The following is a 15,250-nucleotide window of genomic DNA, read 5'->3' as shown; positions in this document are numbered from 1 at the left end:
TCCAAATATCTTCTCCCATTCCATGGGTTGACTCTTCATTTTTTTGACTGTTTCCTTTGCTGTGCAGAAGCTTTTGATTTTGATGAAGTCCCAAAAGTTTATTTTCGCTTTTGTTTCCTTTGCCTTTGGAGACATATCTTGAAAGAAGTTGCTGTGGCTGATATCGAAGAGATTACTGCCTATGTTCTCCTCTAGGAGTCTGATGGATTCCTGTCTCACGTTGAGGTCTTTTATCCATTTTGAGTTTATCTTTGTGTACGGTGTAAGAGAATGGTCGAGTTTCATTCTTCTACATATAGCTGTCCAGTTTTCCCAGCACCATTTATTGAAGAGACTGTCTTTTTTCCACTGTATATTTTTTCCTGTTTTGTCAAAGATTAATTGACCATAGAGTTGAGGGTTCATATCTGGGCTCTCTACTCTGTTCCACTGGTCTATGTGTCTGTTTTTATGCCAGTACCATGCTGTCTTGGTGATCACAGCTTTGTAATAAAGCTTGAAATCAGGTAACGTGATGCCCCCAGTTTTATTTTTGTTTTTTAACATTTCCTTTGTGTTTCGAGGTCTCTTCTGATTCCATACAAATTTTTGGATTATTTTTGAAGAATAATAAGCCCTTTGAAGAATACCAGTGGAATTTTGATCAGAACATTAAAAGTATAGATTGCTCTAGGCAGTATAGACATTTTAACAATGTTTATTCTTCCGATCCAAGAGCATGGGATGGTCTTCCATTTTTTGTGTCTTCTTCAATTTCTTTCATGAGTGTTCTGTAGTTCCTCAAGTACAGATCCTTTACCTCTTTGGTTAGGTTTATTCCCAGGTATCTTATGGTTCTTGGTGCTAGAGTAAATGGAATCGATTCTCTAATTTCCCTTTCTGTATTTTCATTGTTAGTGTATAAGAAAGCCACTGATTTCTGCACATTGACTTTGTATCCTGCCATGTTGCTGAATTGATGCATGAGTTCTAGTAGTTTGGGGGTGGTGTCTTTTGGGTTTTCCATATAAAGAATCATGTCATCTGCGAATAGAGAGAGTTTGACTTCTTCATTGCCAATTTGGATACCTTTTATTTCTTTTTGTTGTCTGATTGCTGTTGCTAGGACTTCTAATACTATATTGAACAAGAGTGGTGAAAGTGGGCATCCTTGTTATGTTCCTGATCTCAACGGGAAGGCTGCAAGCTTTTTCCCATTGAGGATGATATTTGCTGTGGGTCTTTCATAGATAGATTTGATGAGGTTCAGGAATGTTCCCTCTATCCCTATACTTTGAAGAGTTTTAATCAGGAACGGATGCTGGATTTTGTCAAATGCTTTTTCTGCATCAATTAAGAGGACCATGTGGTTCTTCTCTCTTCTATTAATTTGTTCTATCACATTGATTGATTTGCGAATGTTGAACCATCCTTGTAGCCCAGGGATGAATCCCACCTGGTCATGGTGGATAATCTTTTTAATGTGCTGTTGGATCCTGTTTGCTAGGATCTTGTTGAGAATCTTAGCATCCATATTCATCAGTGATATTGGTCTGAAATTCTCCCTTTTGGTAGGGTCTTTGCCTGGTTTGGGGATCAGGGTAATGCTGGCTTCATAGAAAGAGTCAGGAAGTTTTCCTTCTGCTTCAATTTTTTGAAACAGCCTCAGGAGAATAGGTGTTATTTCTTCTTTGAAAGTTTGGTAGAAATCCCCAGGGAATCCGTCAGGTGCTGGGCTCTTGTTTTTTTGGGAGGTTTTTGATCACTGCTTCAATCTCGTTACTAGATATCGGTCTATTCAGGTTGTCGATTTCTTCCTGGAATGCATCCATTTCATCTAGGTTGCTAAGCTTATTGGCATATAGCTGTTGATAATAACTTCTGATGATTGTTTCTACTTCCTTGGTGTTAGTTGTGATCTCTCCCTTTTCATTCTTAATTTTATGAATTTAGGCTTTCTCTCTTTTCTTTTGGATTAGTGTGGCCAATGGTTTATCGATCTTATTGATTCTTTCAAAAAACCAGCTTCTAGTTTCATTGATACGTTCTACTGTATCTCTGGTTTCTACCTCATTGATCTCAAAAGAAAAAAAGAGAGAACTGTTCATTAGAAGACCACACTCAGCAGTTCTCTCAAGTAATTCAGGTGAGTGAAGGCAAAGTGAAGGCACAGCAGGTTTATGTATGAGCACCCAGTGTATGAGTCTCTGCATGTGTCCTAAGTATCCCTAACATAGTCATTTAAACTGTACTTTGCCGAGGCTTAAAGCATTCCAGAGTAGAAAGCAATTAAAATATTTATTTGCATATTTAAATATCAGGCCAACCTTACAGAAAAAAAAAGCCCCTGCTGAGTCTCAGAGCTTGTGGTGATGTCTGGGGGAAGATCATTTGAGCACCAATTAGCCCACATAAAACCTGGCTTATCAGGTGCCGTGAAGCAGGTGGCTCTCATTTAACTTCAAGTTATTCTCAAGAAACATTAACCATAGATAAGCACTTTAAATTTTTAGCAGTGAGTGGTAAAAAAAAAAAAAAAAAAAGTTTCATTTCACTGAAAGACTCCTATGGGACTATTTTCTAGAGAGGCTTCATAGTTGAAGGCTTTTGCAATTCTTTATGTTCCCCAAATTTCAAAGTTAATAGAGAAGAGAACACTAGAAAGAAAACCATTCCCCAAGTAAGAGATCATAAAGTACAATATGCTTCTGAATTTCTTTAATAAATCTTACTGCAATCTCCGAAACGTATGTCTTACAATGCATCCCATAGCTGGTGAATACATTCTACAGTGGTATGCACACACAACCCCCAAGATGGCTGGTAGGATTTCAAGATTTGAAACTTGATGGCCAGGGTCCAAATTCCATTTATTAACCTCATGACCTTGGGCTACCACCCTAACTCATAGCCTTAAACCCTCACCTGGGAAAAAGCAATCCTGACAATAATAGCGCCTACCTCCTAAGGCTACTTTCATGAGGACCACCATGAATGAATTCACCCTAAAAGCTTAGCACATTCTCTGGCACATCCAATAAATGTAGGTGAGGTTAACATCCTACCAAGGGGAAAACAACAACAACAACAATACTACAAATCACTTAAAGATAGGTTTTAAATTTTAAATTGTTGTCTGCAGATCCCTGCTCCTCTTTCCCACAGAGACACTAGGACAAGCTTCTTCTGAGAGGACTTTTAAGTAAAGCATCTTATGATAAAGACACAGGCTAGCATACCCCAATTCTAATCATGTTCAAACAAAATCATTTCCTGATGCTGACTGAAACCATTGTCTTTTTAGGTATTACCTTCTCTAAACCCTAAAGCTTCAAAGTCTATAACTAGGAATGTAAGCAAATTAGAAGCCACTCCCTTTACGCAGCTTTCTCACTAACAAAATTCCACATCATGAACTTCTAATAACGTTTCTTGTCCACAGATTAATAATAACCTAGTTCAAAACCACATCATTTCCTTTTTCTGCCTCATTTCCTTCAAAGTGAAACATAATTTTTTCTTGGACCTTGAATAAAAATTTCTAGATTAACTAAGCAAATCGTTACCAGAAATGCAATTTTATAATATGACTATTTCAGGAACAACAAAACACACAAAACATCTGTGTGGTGCTTGTTAATACATAAAAATAACCTAATATATATAGTGTATACCACCTAAGTGGAAAATTGAGTCTATAACTAGAAGTGCAAACAGAAATCCACTACCAGTTCCATCAGTATTGTTTTGAAGTCCAGTTGGGAACATTTTAGGAACTGTGACATTTCTTTAAGTCTTGGCCAGAGGTCACAAACTGCTTGGCACAGAGGTTTCTTTTGCCCAACACAATATTTCGTAAATTATTAAACTCAAATATTTTTAGGTGGACCATGGCCTTTCTATACTGATAGGCCCTTAAAGGCATTTCATTTTGCAAACCTTGATTAAGGCCCATCCTCACAGAGAAGAGATCAAAAGATAATCATTAGTTAAATGGGTACCTCCCTCAATGATGTCCTGATGAAGTCCAGAGACTTGGAAAATTTAGGGTTCTAATAGTTTCATTCAGAAATTCTTCTAGTTTTCTTGTTGGATTACTTTTAAGTATATACTTTCAGTGTATATATCTAAAAGTGGCTCATTCGATTAGGGTAGCTGAGCTGAGTTGTTAAGTTTCACTTATAGCTGGACACTGAAAGAAACCAGAAAATAGGGAATTTTAAAAAAACAAAAAACACGTTGGACCAAAATCCAAATATTACATTATTTTCAAAAAATTATTAACACCCAGTTAATAATTGTTTTTTCCTCATATAAAAGGACACGAATTTGCTTAGTACAATATTTAAAGAGGAACTAGCTCCTACTAATGTATTTCAATGAATATTTATATATATATACATGTAAAGACAAACACACATATACACACATACTCAGACCAGGGACTGAGCTAACTGTAATTCTCATTCTTTTCAGTTCCTTTGTACTTTCTGGGAGATTCTATTCCACTTACACATTAAGCCTGAGTGTGGGAGCCCAACAAGAGAACATTGGAGAGGGTTTCCTAAAGCATTAGTTCATGCATCACTCCAAAGGTAGTACGTTTTAGGCACCAATGAAGCACAAGCTAGCTGGCTTTAGAGTCCAAATGTTATTAGTTAAGCATCCTTTTAAATTAACATAGAGGAAGGCTTCGATTCAGACCGCCCCAGCAAGGACACTCTTGTCTCCAGCTTCTTCGGAACACAAATATAAGGCACTCTGCAGTGACTTTGCTTCCGGGGGCGCTGCCCCCGAACTCTCCTGGATGAGTCTTTCTGAAGGTTCTGGCGAATTCTCCCTCCATCTTGGACTCGAGTGCTGCTGGGAGACTTCCCATAGCGAAGAACATGGAGAAGGGAACCCCAGAGCAGACCGTGAGCGGGGATCCTCTGGAAGGCCTACTTCTTGGACACACCTGTTGGAAAGCACTTCCTTCTCTTTGGAATTCCGCCACTTCATTCTTCTGTTCTGAAACCAAATTTTCACCTATTGACAAAATAATCGGAGAAAATGATCACTTACTCCACATTACTTCACTTCAGAATTGCAAACTGTAATGCTCTTTATGAGACAACTTTACTGTGAGTGCCAGCCTAGCAAAGTCCTTATGGCTTTTCGCTGGGTTCCTTCAAAAATATCTGAACAATTACTTTCGTATAATTTCCCTAGACTGATGAAACAAAACGACTGCGATAAATGGGTTATATCCTGCAAATCTGACATTTTTCAAAACCGATTTCACCCTCAACAATTTAAAACATCATTTAACCCATGCTAAATTATTTATACAAAGGAAAGGCTAACGGTTAATAATAGTGTTTCCTTTATGCCAGGTGTGTCAGGCCATGCATGCTGCGTGGATTACATAATTTGATCCTTGTGACGACTGCAACAAGTCCTCATCTCTCACATGTATGAAAACTGAGGTTGAGTGATAAATCAGTTCAAGGTCACACAGCTAGTGAAATGGAAGCACTTAAAGTAGAATCCATGACTGTCCCACCCCAGTGCCCAGGCTCTTATAACATTCAGATTTCATTAGAAACTTCTGGGAAGCTAAACATTTTATAACGCTTTGATAAATTCCAGGCTTCGTACAGTTTCCAAGTCTGATTACTCCTACGATTTATCAAACTTGAAGAATTAGGCTCAATAAATAACAATCAGTCATCATGAACCTGAAAGGGCTTATGATGGGGGTTTCTATTTGAGCCATACTTCTGCCCCACCCAACTGGATTCTGTCTTTACTACTAACTCTCCCCTCTATCTACTGTGTAGTCAATCAGGCCTGATCAGAAAACTCCACAACTGGTTTCTTGATATTTTAAAAGCCAATCACATGGTTTTCCTAAGCATGACACTGCATCTTTATGTGAACAATTTAGTGGATTTCTATTTTTAAAACAAAAGACCAGGAAGTTTTTACCCAAAAAATAATTACAAAGTGTTACCAACGAAATGTTTCTCCCAATGAAGGAAAAATCTCTATCTGAGATAATCTTTCCAGATTGGCAAAACAATTTCTTCATTCTTTCAACTTGACAGGCAATTTCAAAACGGCTGCAAAAAACCTGACCCCAGGCAAGTAAGTCCAAAAGACTGCCATCTCAGTTACAATCCTGTGGTTAAGGCTTTTCATAAGAAAACAGTACTAATGTGTACATACCAGAGCATTTGGTTCTATTCATGAACTCATTTATTATTTGCAGTGGGCATTTACTCCTAGAAAGCCTGCCAAGTATTTCTAGTGGGTTTTCACTAAGACATTATATTTGTGCCCATTGGTGATTCTTGGCCTTCTCATCACACTCATTATTTTCTTCTTTCCTTAGCTTTTCTGTAGATCTAGAATTTTTTCTGAGTGATAGCTCAATGAAAAAAAAAAACCATGAAGAAAGTTTCTTCACAATCAATAGTATTGAAACAAATGTACATATTTGGGGAAAACCATAAATTAAAAGTTCTACCTCTCAACAAATACAAAAACAAATTCCAAATGGATCAAACAGCTAAACACAAAAACAAACCTATAAAAGTTCTAGAAAAAGCTATAGGAGATTGTCATTACAGTCTTGGAGAGATGAATTTTTTTTTTTTAAGCATTGACATAAAACACTAGACCACAAAAGAAAAAATAGAGCTGACAACATAAAAATGAGAAATTTCTGGATAAATAAAGACATACGAAACTTAGCCACAAACTACCTAAAAGAATTAAAGGCAGAGACTTGAAGAGATATTTGTATTATCCATGTTCATAGCATTATTCACAACAGCTGAAAGGTAGAAGCAATCAAAGTGTCCACTGATGGCTGAATGCATAAACAAAATATGGTATATACATAAAATGGAATATTATTCAGCATTAAAAAGGAAGGTGATTCTGACGCATGTCACCACATGGATGAACCTTGAAGATATTATGCTAGGTGAAATAAATCAATTACAAAAGGACAAATACAAATGATTCCACTCATTTGAGGTACCTAGAACAGTTAAATGATAGAGACACAAGGTGGTGGTTGTTAGGGTCTGGAGGGAGGAGGAATGGGGAGTCACTGTCCAGTGGATACAGAGTTTCAGTTTTACAAGATGAAAGAAGTTCTGCTGATGGATGGTAGCCATGATTGCTCAACAATGTGAATGTACTTACCGTTACTAAATTTTACCCTTAAAAAAGGTTTAAATGGTAAATTTTATGTTACATCTATTTTACCACAATTAAAAAAAAAAAAAACAACCTTCAAACTTGAAGAGTTTGCAATGGTTGTAACAGGAGAATGTTACTAATCACAATATTCCAAACATTTTGATAATGGCTGAAATAATTGCTACAAATAATATGAATAATAGACAAAAGTTGGGAGTAATCCAAACACCCACCATCAGAGTGGAGAAACTGGGGTATGTTACACAGCAATGAACACAAAAGAGCAACTGCTGTATCCAGTCACATGAATGAATCTCACAGACATAATGTTAAGGAAAAGAAGCCACATATACCAAAGAACTTGTACTGAACGATTCTACTTATACAAACGACACAAATAGGCAAAACTGATCTATGTGGTTAGAAGTCAGAAGAGTAGGTGGTCTTGGAAGGAGAGGACAGTCACTGGGAGGGAGTACTATGCAGGGGGCTACTGGCCCTGGCAAGAAGGTTCTACTGCTTGATCTGTGTGTTGGTTACATAGGTGATTTGTAGTCTCCTTCGGAAAGTCAAGATATATGTAAAATAGGATCCTGTTTTTACTTAAAAACATATATGCACAACTCTGGGTCTCAATTCTAGGTCTCTATTATAAAGTAGGAATAATCAAAGTGGCTATCTCGCAGGGTCATTGTGAGGATAAATGACATCAAATTTAAGGACACATGGTAGGCACGGTGCAAGTGCTTGTGTTACTTTGTGTTTGTGCATATACAACACACATATACATTTACTTTAAAGATAATACATGGTACATCAAATAAATTCAAACAAGAGCCATTTATAAATGACAGTAATAACTAAGGAGTTGGGTTGCAAGGGGAGGAGATAAATTTTCATTTTTAGTTTTGCCAATTTCTCCTTTGTTTGAATTCACCATAATAAATACCATGCGTTAATCATATAATGAGATGTCTATGCAAATAAGAAAATGTGAAATTACTTCCAAGATGTTTACCAAATTTAATAACATGGAAAGTATTCATTCATTCAAAGCACTTGAATTTTAAAAACAATGCAATCAACTATGTAAAACTAGCACCTGTGAATACGAACAGGAAGGTAAGATACAAAATAGAAAAACAGTTTGTTTTCTTGGAATGGACAGACTATGGTCATCCCCTCATAAATGTTCTCCAGTACACTGGCTACATTCTCATTCCAATAATCTATTTTTAGGAAGTTCAAAGACGTTCACACTGCCTCAGCACTATCAGATCAAACATAGCCACCTTTTCTCTTTCTTTTTTCCTATTAGCATCCCAAAATTTTTACTTTTGTTTTTGTTGTTGGTGGGGGGGTTTTTTGTTTGTTTGCTTTTAATTTTTATTGTATTGTGTTAGTCACCATACACTGGATATCATATGTAAACAATAAATCTTGGAACACTACATCAAAAACTAATGATGTATTGTATGGTGACCTATATCTTTTAACACCTACTTCAAGTTCTGACTCAATGAAGGACCTCCTGCAAATTCCCAAAGCCTCACATTTTCTCAACTCTAACTCGGAGGGTCTTTGTTTTTTTGTTGTCTGTTTGTTTTTAATCCATACCAGTGAGATGAAGACCAGTCCTACTGAGCTTCTGTGCCTCCTAGTCAGGCCCAACCATTCCTCTAAGGATGAGACGCTTCCTTCCCTAGACTCCCGAGGAGTATAAGGACCAGTCGTGGAGATTAACATAAATCTCCGGAGAGATACATTACTTTGAGGACCCCTGATCTAGCTCCTTTATTTGGCAGCATATCTAACCTAAGAGGCAATGTCTCCTATGCCATTGTCTTGAGCTTCTGCTTCATCTCCCCAGTCGCTCATACAAATTCCTGGGTGCACAGAGTGTATCTTAGTCAGTACTTAATCAACACTCCCTCTTACTGCCTACTTATTAGCACAGTGTCTTGCACACAATGGACCATCAAGAGATAGCTACTGATTTATCTATCATAAATGCAAAATTGCTCTGCAACTTAGATAGAACTCCGATATTTGTCCCTGTTTTTTATGTGAGAAACTGAGGCATAGAGCAGTCGGTTAATGTTAGGGACTCCTTAGTATCACACAATGAGGAAAGCACAGGCTGCTGATGTAGGCCAATTACCCTCTACTACTCCACATACTGCTTCCTACAACTAGAAAAAGCTGGGGGGTAGGGACAGATCACTTCCCTAGGGGAAGGAAGCAAGGTTAAGGAGAGTTTCATCCAAAAATAACTGGTTTAATAAAATCCAGAGTTAGAAACCAGGTCATTGGTATTGAGCGAAGAATAGTAGAGCGTGGTAGTTATGCAGAGCTTCTGCTAGCCCTTCAGAGCCTTTATGCTAACTCAAAAAATCCAGGTGGATATAGTTTTGCACCAGGAGAGTCATTTTGGCAGGCTGAGCACCTGCTACATTTCAGTTGCTGCCATGCCTCTTAGCCCTTGTGCCCTTGTGCAGTGCACAGCCTGCACAACAATACGTGATAGCTCCAGGTTAAATAGAACACAAACTCCAGAACCAGGTTGCTGGGGTGAGAGCCCAGCTCCAGAGCAGCTTCACTACATGATAGTAGACCTGTATTAATTTCTTTATACCTTCTCATCTAGAAAATGAGGATGATTATCGTGCTTACTACAAAATGATTAGTTTTAAAATACTAGTACCTTAATATATAAGAAAGGTTTGTAGGTGTTGCAAATATGAGACTACTTTACTGTACTTGACATAAGCCCAGATTGCAGGGTAATGAAATCTATCTGGAAGTATTTATGAGTCACACACATTTATGACTGGATTTTGGACTGGGAATGAAAAAAAAGACAGGAAAATTGGTTCCTGCTTTTATAGATTATGTAGTCTACTTCTCTGAAACCAGAGCAAACAATTAATGATGTAAATGCGACATCCTTAGAGGTTCTCTTCATTTGGGAAGAATTAATCATGCAAAAACCTAGACGTCTTAGCAAATGGGTCTATTTTCAAATAGGAATTCTGACATGTATTTCCACCCACTCAACAACTGTGAAAATCATTTCAGTAATACTTGAGGGTCCAGCGCCATACCTAGTACAAGAGACATTTGCCAAATGTATGGATTTCATACTTCAGAAATCATACTTTCATACTTCAGAAATCAGGAGCAGTGGACATTTTCCTGCTCATTGTACCTGTGATTCCTTTAGTCCCAAGCTGAGGGCGAGTTTCTTTCGGTCTGTTTTGCTGATATATTTCTGCTTCTGAAACATTTTCTCCAGAGCCTTTCTCTGATCCTCAGAAAAAACAGCTCTTCTTAAAATACCCCTCCGAGCTTTGGAGTTAGAGTCCTGTGTCAGGAGAGGCAGCACACTCTCTTCTCCTAGAAGGGGGAGACAGTTACAAAAGCCCAGTTAGCTCTAGTGAGGAGAAGTCAGTCTGCCTTTCCCAGGCTAGTATCCTTCTTCTCTGTACCATGGCCAAATCCTTTCATCTCTGAACTCTGCATACTTAGAGCAGTGCTTCTTCCATGGACTCCACTGAGAATTCAAGAAATACTCCTTGCTCACCAGTGATAGAAAAGTACATATGCTTGCCCTCACAATTTGGGTGCCATGTTAGAAAGTTCATGGACCCACGTCAAAAAGTTCAAATGCAGAACAAATAGTAGGTGGTTTAAACACTCTATTTTTGTCTAATTCTTTATTTACTTACTCATTTCTTTTTCTCTCAACAAAGTTTGCCAGGTGCTCTGCTCAATGATACACATTGAGAAACAAGACAAATGTGTTTTATGGTATACATTACCTGTAAGATTTAGTGGAAGGCATTTATTGAACTAAAGTCACAAGTGTGAGGATGTATTCCAAGGAGGCTGCATTGGGCATGCAAAACAAGCATCTGGTCATCATCTGGGATTTCAGAGAAAGCTTGTAGGAGTCCAAGATATTCAGTCTGAGAAGGGAGGTTTAGAAGATCCCCAACCACCACCATTCCTCACTCCAGTTGTTCATCAAGTCCTTCAAGTCAGAGATATCTACTACTTTTTCTACCTTCTGTGGCTAGCAAAACCAGTTCCAGCCCTATTAGAGATTCATTTATCATCATTCATTCATTCAGCTTCCCAATTGTGGTAGGAATGATAATGGCCTTCCCAAAGATGCCTATGTGAATGTGTTCCCCAGAACCTAGAAATATATTACATGACATGACAAGGGGGAATTAAGGTCGCAAATGGAATTACAGCTGCTAACAAGCTGACCCGGAGACTAGAAGAGCATCCCAGAGTACCCAGGTGGGCAATGTAATCACAAGGGTCCTTATGAGTGGAAAAGAGAGTGGGAAAATGAAGTCACAGAGAAAGATTTACTTTCTCTGATATTACCCTTCTTGCTTTAAGGATGGAGGAAGGGGGTCACAAGCCAAGAAATGCAGGCAACCACTAGAAACTGGAAAAGGCAAGAAACAAAGTCTTCCCTAGCGCCTCCAGAAAGAACCCAGCCCTTTTGACGCGCCTTGATTTTTAGTCTAGTGAGACCCATTTCAGGCTTCTGACCCCCCTGTAAGATAATAAGCTTGTATTAAAACAGCAGTTTTGTGGAAATTTGTTATGGCAACAAGAGGACACTCATACCTGGTATCAGGCTAACTGAACTTATTTGAGGAAACCAGACCAACAGCACATGGTCCCTGCCCTTAAGGAACTCACATTCTCATGGGAGGACTGACATGAAGATCACAGTGGAATATAGGCACCAGGGGAACAGGGACGGCAGTTTACAGCTGTAGCTGGTAGGCATTTTGGTGCTTAATAATTATTTCTAAATAAAAAAGCAAATTAATGTCTTAAGTATTACACTAGAATGATTTATGAAATGCTCTGGCATCACAAAGGAGGAAGTAATTAACAGGCTGAGCCAAGTCTAAAAGACCAATCCAGTTCATGAGAGAAGGAACCAAGACCAAGCTAGACAGAGTGACCAACACGTCCAGAAGCACTAGGGGACAACTATAAATACAGAGAACAAACTGATGGTTGCCAAAGGTAAGGGGGAGGTGAAGGATGGGACACAAAATGAATGGAAGGGAGTACAAGATGCAGGCTTCCAATCATGGTATGAATAAATGATGGGAACGAAGGAGAGCATGAGAAATGTAGTCAATGATACTGCAAGACACGTATGAGGACAGAGGGTGGCTACACTTGGGTTGAACACAGCATAATGTACAGATCTGGTGAATCACTATGTCACACACCTGAAACTACTGTAAACTTGCGTGCCAGCAATACTCAACATTTTTTTTTAATCACAAAAAAATATTTTTTTTTACTTTCTTTTCTTAATTTCTTTTCAGTGTTCCAGAATTCATTGTTTATGTACCACACCCAGTGCTCCATGCAATATGTGTCTTCCATAATTGCAGGAAAACTGAGCAGTCTACAAGGCTGGGAAGGGCATGAAGCAGAGGGGGCAAGCTGGCAACCAGGTCCAGCCCGCAGATGGGTTTTGTATGGTCTTAGAATTCTGATACAGTTGTTCATCTTTAATAATTAGATTTCATGTGAAGTCCAGGTTTCTGACATCTCTTCAAAGGTAGCCACACTAGGCTCATCTTGCCAGCAAGCAAAGAGCTACTGGAGTGAATAGCAGGTCCCCCATTTTGATGGCCCTCATTTGCCACAGCCTCACCTAGCTTGCTTTTTTTTTTTTTTAACCCGCCAGGTTCTTGAAGACATCGGGACCTTTGACACAGAGATTCTAGAGTGGAATGGAGCCAGATCAGAGAGTACTACAAGAGTTCAGGACTTTATCCAATAGTAGTGAAGATCAGTAACAGTTTCAAATAGTAGTAGTTTCATCAGGGTGTGACGTGATAATAATAAAGTCACACGGAATACTCTGTACCATTATATTTATTCTGTTAAGCCAATGACATGCATTAATTCATATAATCCTGCCCCGCCTGTGCCCCAAATGTTATACTGTTATTCTCCCCACTTCATAGATGAATAAAATGAAGATCAGGTAGCTTAAGAAACTTTGTCCAAGGGGCACATGACTAGGGCTCCAAACCCAGGACAACCAATTTCAAAACAAATGCTCCTAACACTACACAATATATTCTAATCCAATCTGACTTGTATTTTAGGGGGAATAATATCAACAAATGAATAAATCCTGTCACATCTACTTTAGTAATATGACAACTCCCTTCCCTACTTGTCTAAAAGACTGCAGGTTATCTCCCAGCGAGTCTCTTGGCCCTGGTTTACACCTCATTCTATTTCATCCTCACTTCACGAGAAGATCTGGCCTCTCTCTCTTTCCTTCCAGCTCTGTAACACTTGCATCTCCTCGGAAACGCCATTGGATGTTATCATGCCAAATTCTTTACAAACGTCTATTTTTGTTGATGCTCTTTCCATTCATTGCATGAGATCTTGGTTAATTCTCCACCCACAGCATCATTTTTTTTTTTTTTTTTTTGCCTGTCACATGCCAAAGCCATACCTTGAAGGCCACGTTTTGACAACCAGATTCACTACCTCTTTATCAAAGATTTAAATAGTTTTATGAAACATTGGTTACTAATAAAAATATTCTAAATAGCTCAATACGTCCTTTTTCTAAATGTGCTGCTTCTTTGAACTTTCCTTGGTGTAGAGACTATGGTATTGGGCTTTCTACACTGGTTCCGAAATTCATCTGTTGGGGTGATTCCTCTCCAAGAAGGCTAGGACAAAGGAGTTTGAAATGTGTAATAGGGAAGAACTCGGTTTGGATTATGGCATTTACCTGTATGACTTAAAGCCAGTTTAATTAGCCTTTTTCAGCTTATCTTATAGGACTGCTCTAAGGATTTGATGACATAATACAAGAAAATTTCACAGTGCCTGGCCCACAGGAAGGATCCCATGAATCTATCTAGTTCTGCTTGTTGGATTTCATTTGATTCTTGTAAGAACCATGTCACAGACATGCTCCGTACAGATGAAGAAGTATTTAGGGCTGTTAAGGTCCAAAGCCACACCAAGAACACAGAGCTCAGCTGGTAGCAGGACCTTCTAAATCTAAATTTTTGGCTCTTTCCTCTGTGCCACACTATTTTTCTACTCAGATGTCACATGTCAAAACGGAAGGGGAGAAACATTTATAAACACAGTCAAAGCTCCTGTCTGTGACTACAGGCTTCTGCACTGTCCTGGACCAGTGTGTGAGTATGGACTACAAGGCATCTCCTGTTCCTGATAATTGTGTCCTCAAATTCCAGCAAGTGCTATCACTTGATATTTTGATTCTGGCATTTTTCATTCACAAATGTATATACTCTATCATTATTATAGCCATATGTGTTAAATATTGGGGAAAGAAACCTAAATACCAAAAGGTAAATAAATGTGTAATTACATGATGCCATATCCCCCTGGTGAAATTTTAAAGAACCATTAAAGATGAGAACTATGAAGACCAGGCAGCAGCAAAGAAAATATGCTATACTGTGTATAATAAATAAGACATGTACTATGTTTATAACTAAGTAAAATGCCGAGGAAAGAGACTGAAAAGGCAAAAATAAATATAAAGTAGACTACTATAGAGTTATGGACAAATAATTCATCTCTATTCTGCATTCTAAGTCTGGTTCTACTTTCTAAGGAAAACAAGCGAACACTGTAGCAACCTTTTCGAGAATAATCTGGTGGGGTGATTGAGATGTTGCTGAGAGACAAGTGAAGATGAAGCCAATCCATCCTTCAGGTGCTCACAGTTGATAAGGAAAGGTCCAAGAAATTACACAGCCAGCCACAACACAGTGAGATAAGTAACTGCAGACCATGGCAGAGAACCAGATGGAAGCCACTTAGACTTGGAGGAGAGCAGAGTAAGTTCTGAGAGAGAAGAAAAGACAGAAGAAAATAGCAATTCCTCTTACAGGCAATCTAGTCAAAGGCAGGTAGAGAAGAGGGGTTCAAATCTGGGCACCCATGAACAGAGTGAGGACATGGGTGAAACACGGTGGACCTGGAACCTTGGTATTTCCCGATTGCAGGGTATGAGTGC

The 15,250-nt window shown here is 38.6% G+C and overlaps 1 protein-coding gene across 2 annotated transcripts in view; it reads right to left on the bottom strand.

Annotated features, from left to right (window-relative positions):
- Positions 1 to 1,438: 1,438 nt before the first annotated feature.
- DBX2 (developing brain homeobox 2) overlaps positions 1,439 to 15,250 on the bottom strand; it is a 35,296-nt gene continuing 21,484 nt past the window's right edge. Inside the window, exons 3-5 of one of the 2 annotated variants that reach the window (XR_009356725.1) lie at positions 10,382 to 10,569; positions 4,493 to 5,007; positions 1,440 to 4,171 (exon numbers count right to left, since the gene is read on the bottom strand). Coding sequence is in view for 1 of the 2 variants with exons in the window: in XM_059185584.1 (XP_059041567.1) it covers positions 4,678 to 5,007; positions 10,382 to 10,569 (518 nt within the window). In the remaining variant the exon portion in view is untranslated. Of the gene's footprint in view, positions 5,008 to 10,381; positions 10,570 to 15,250 lie in introns of both variants that reach the window. The other variant, XM_059185584.1, reaches the window with a different exon arrangement.

The sequence above is a fragment of the Mustela lutreola genome, chromosome 8 (genome assembly GCF_030435805.1).
Source record: "Mustela lutreola isolate mMusLut2 chromosome 8, mMusLut2.pri, whole genome shotgun sequence".
Classification (NCBI taxonomy): domain Eukaryota; kingdom Metazoa; phylum Chordata; class Mammalia; order Carnivora; family Mustelidae; genus Mustela; species Mustela lutreola.
This window is presented reverse-complemented; position numbering and strand designations above follow the sequence as displayed.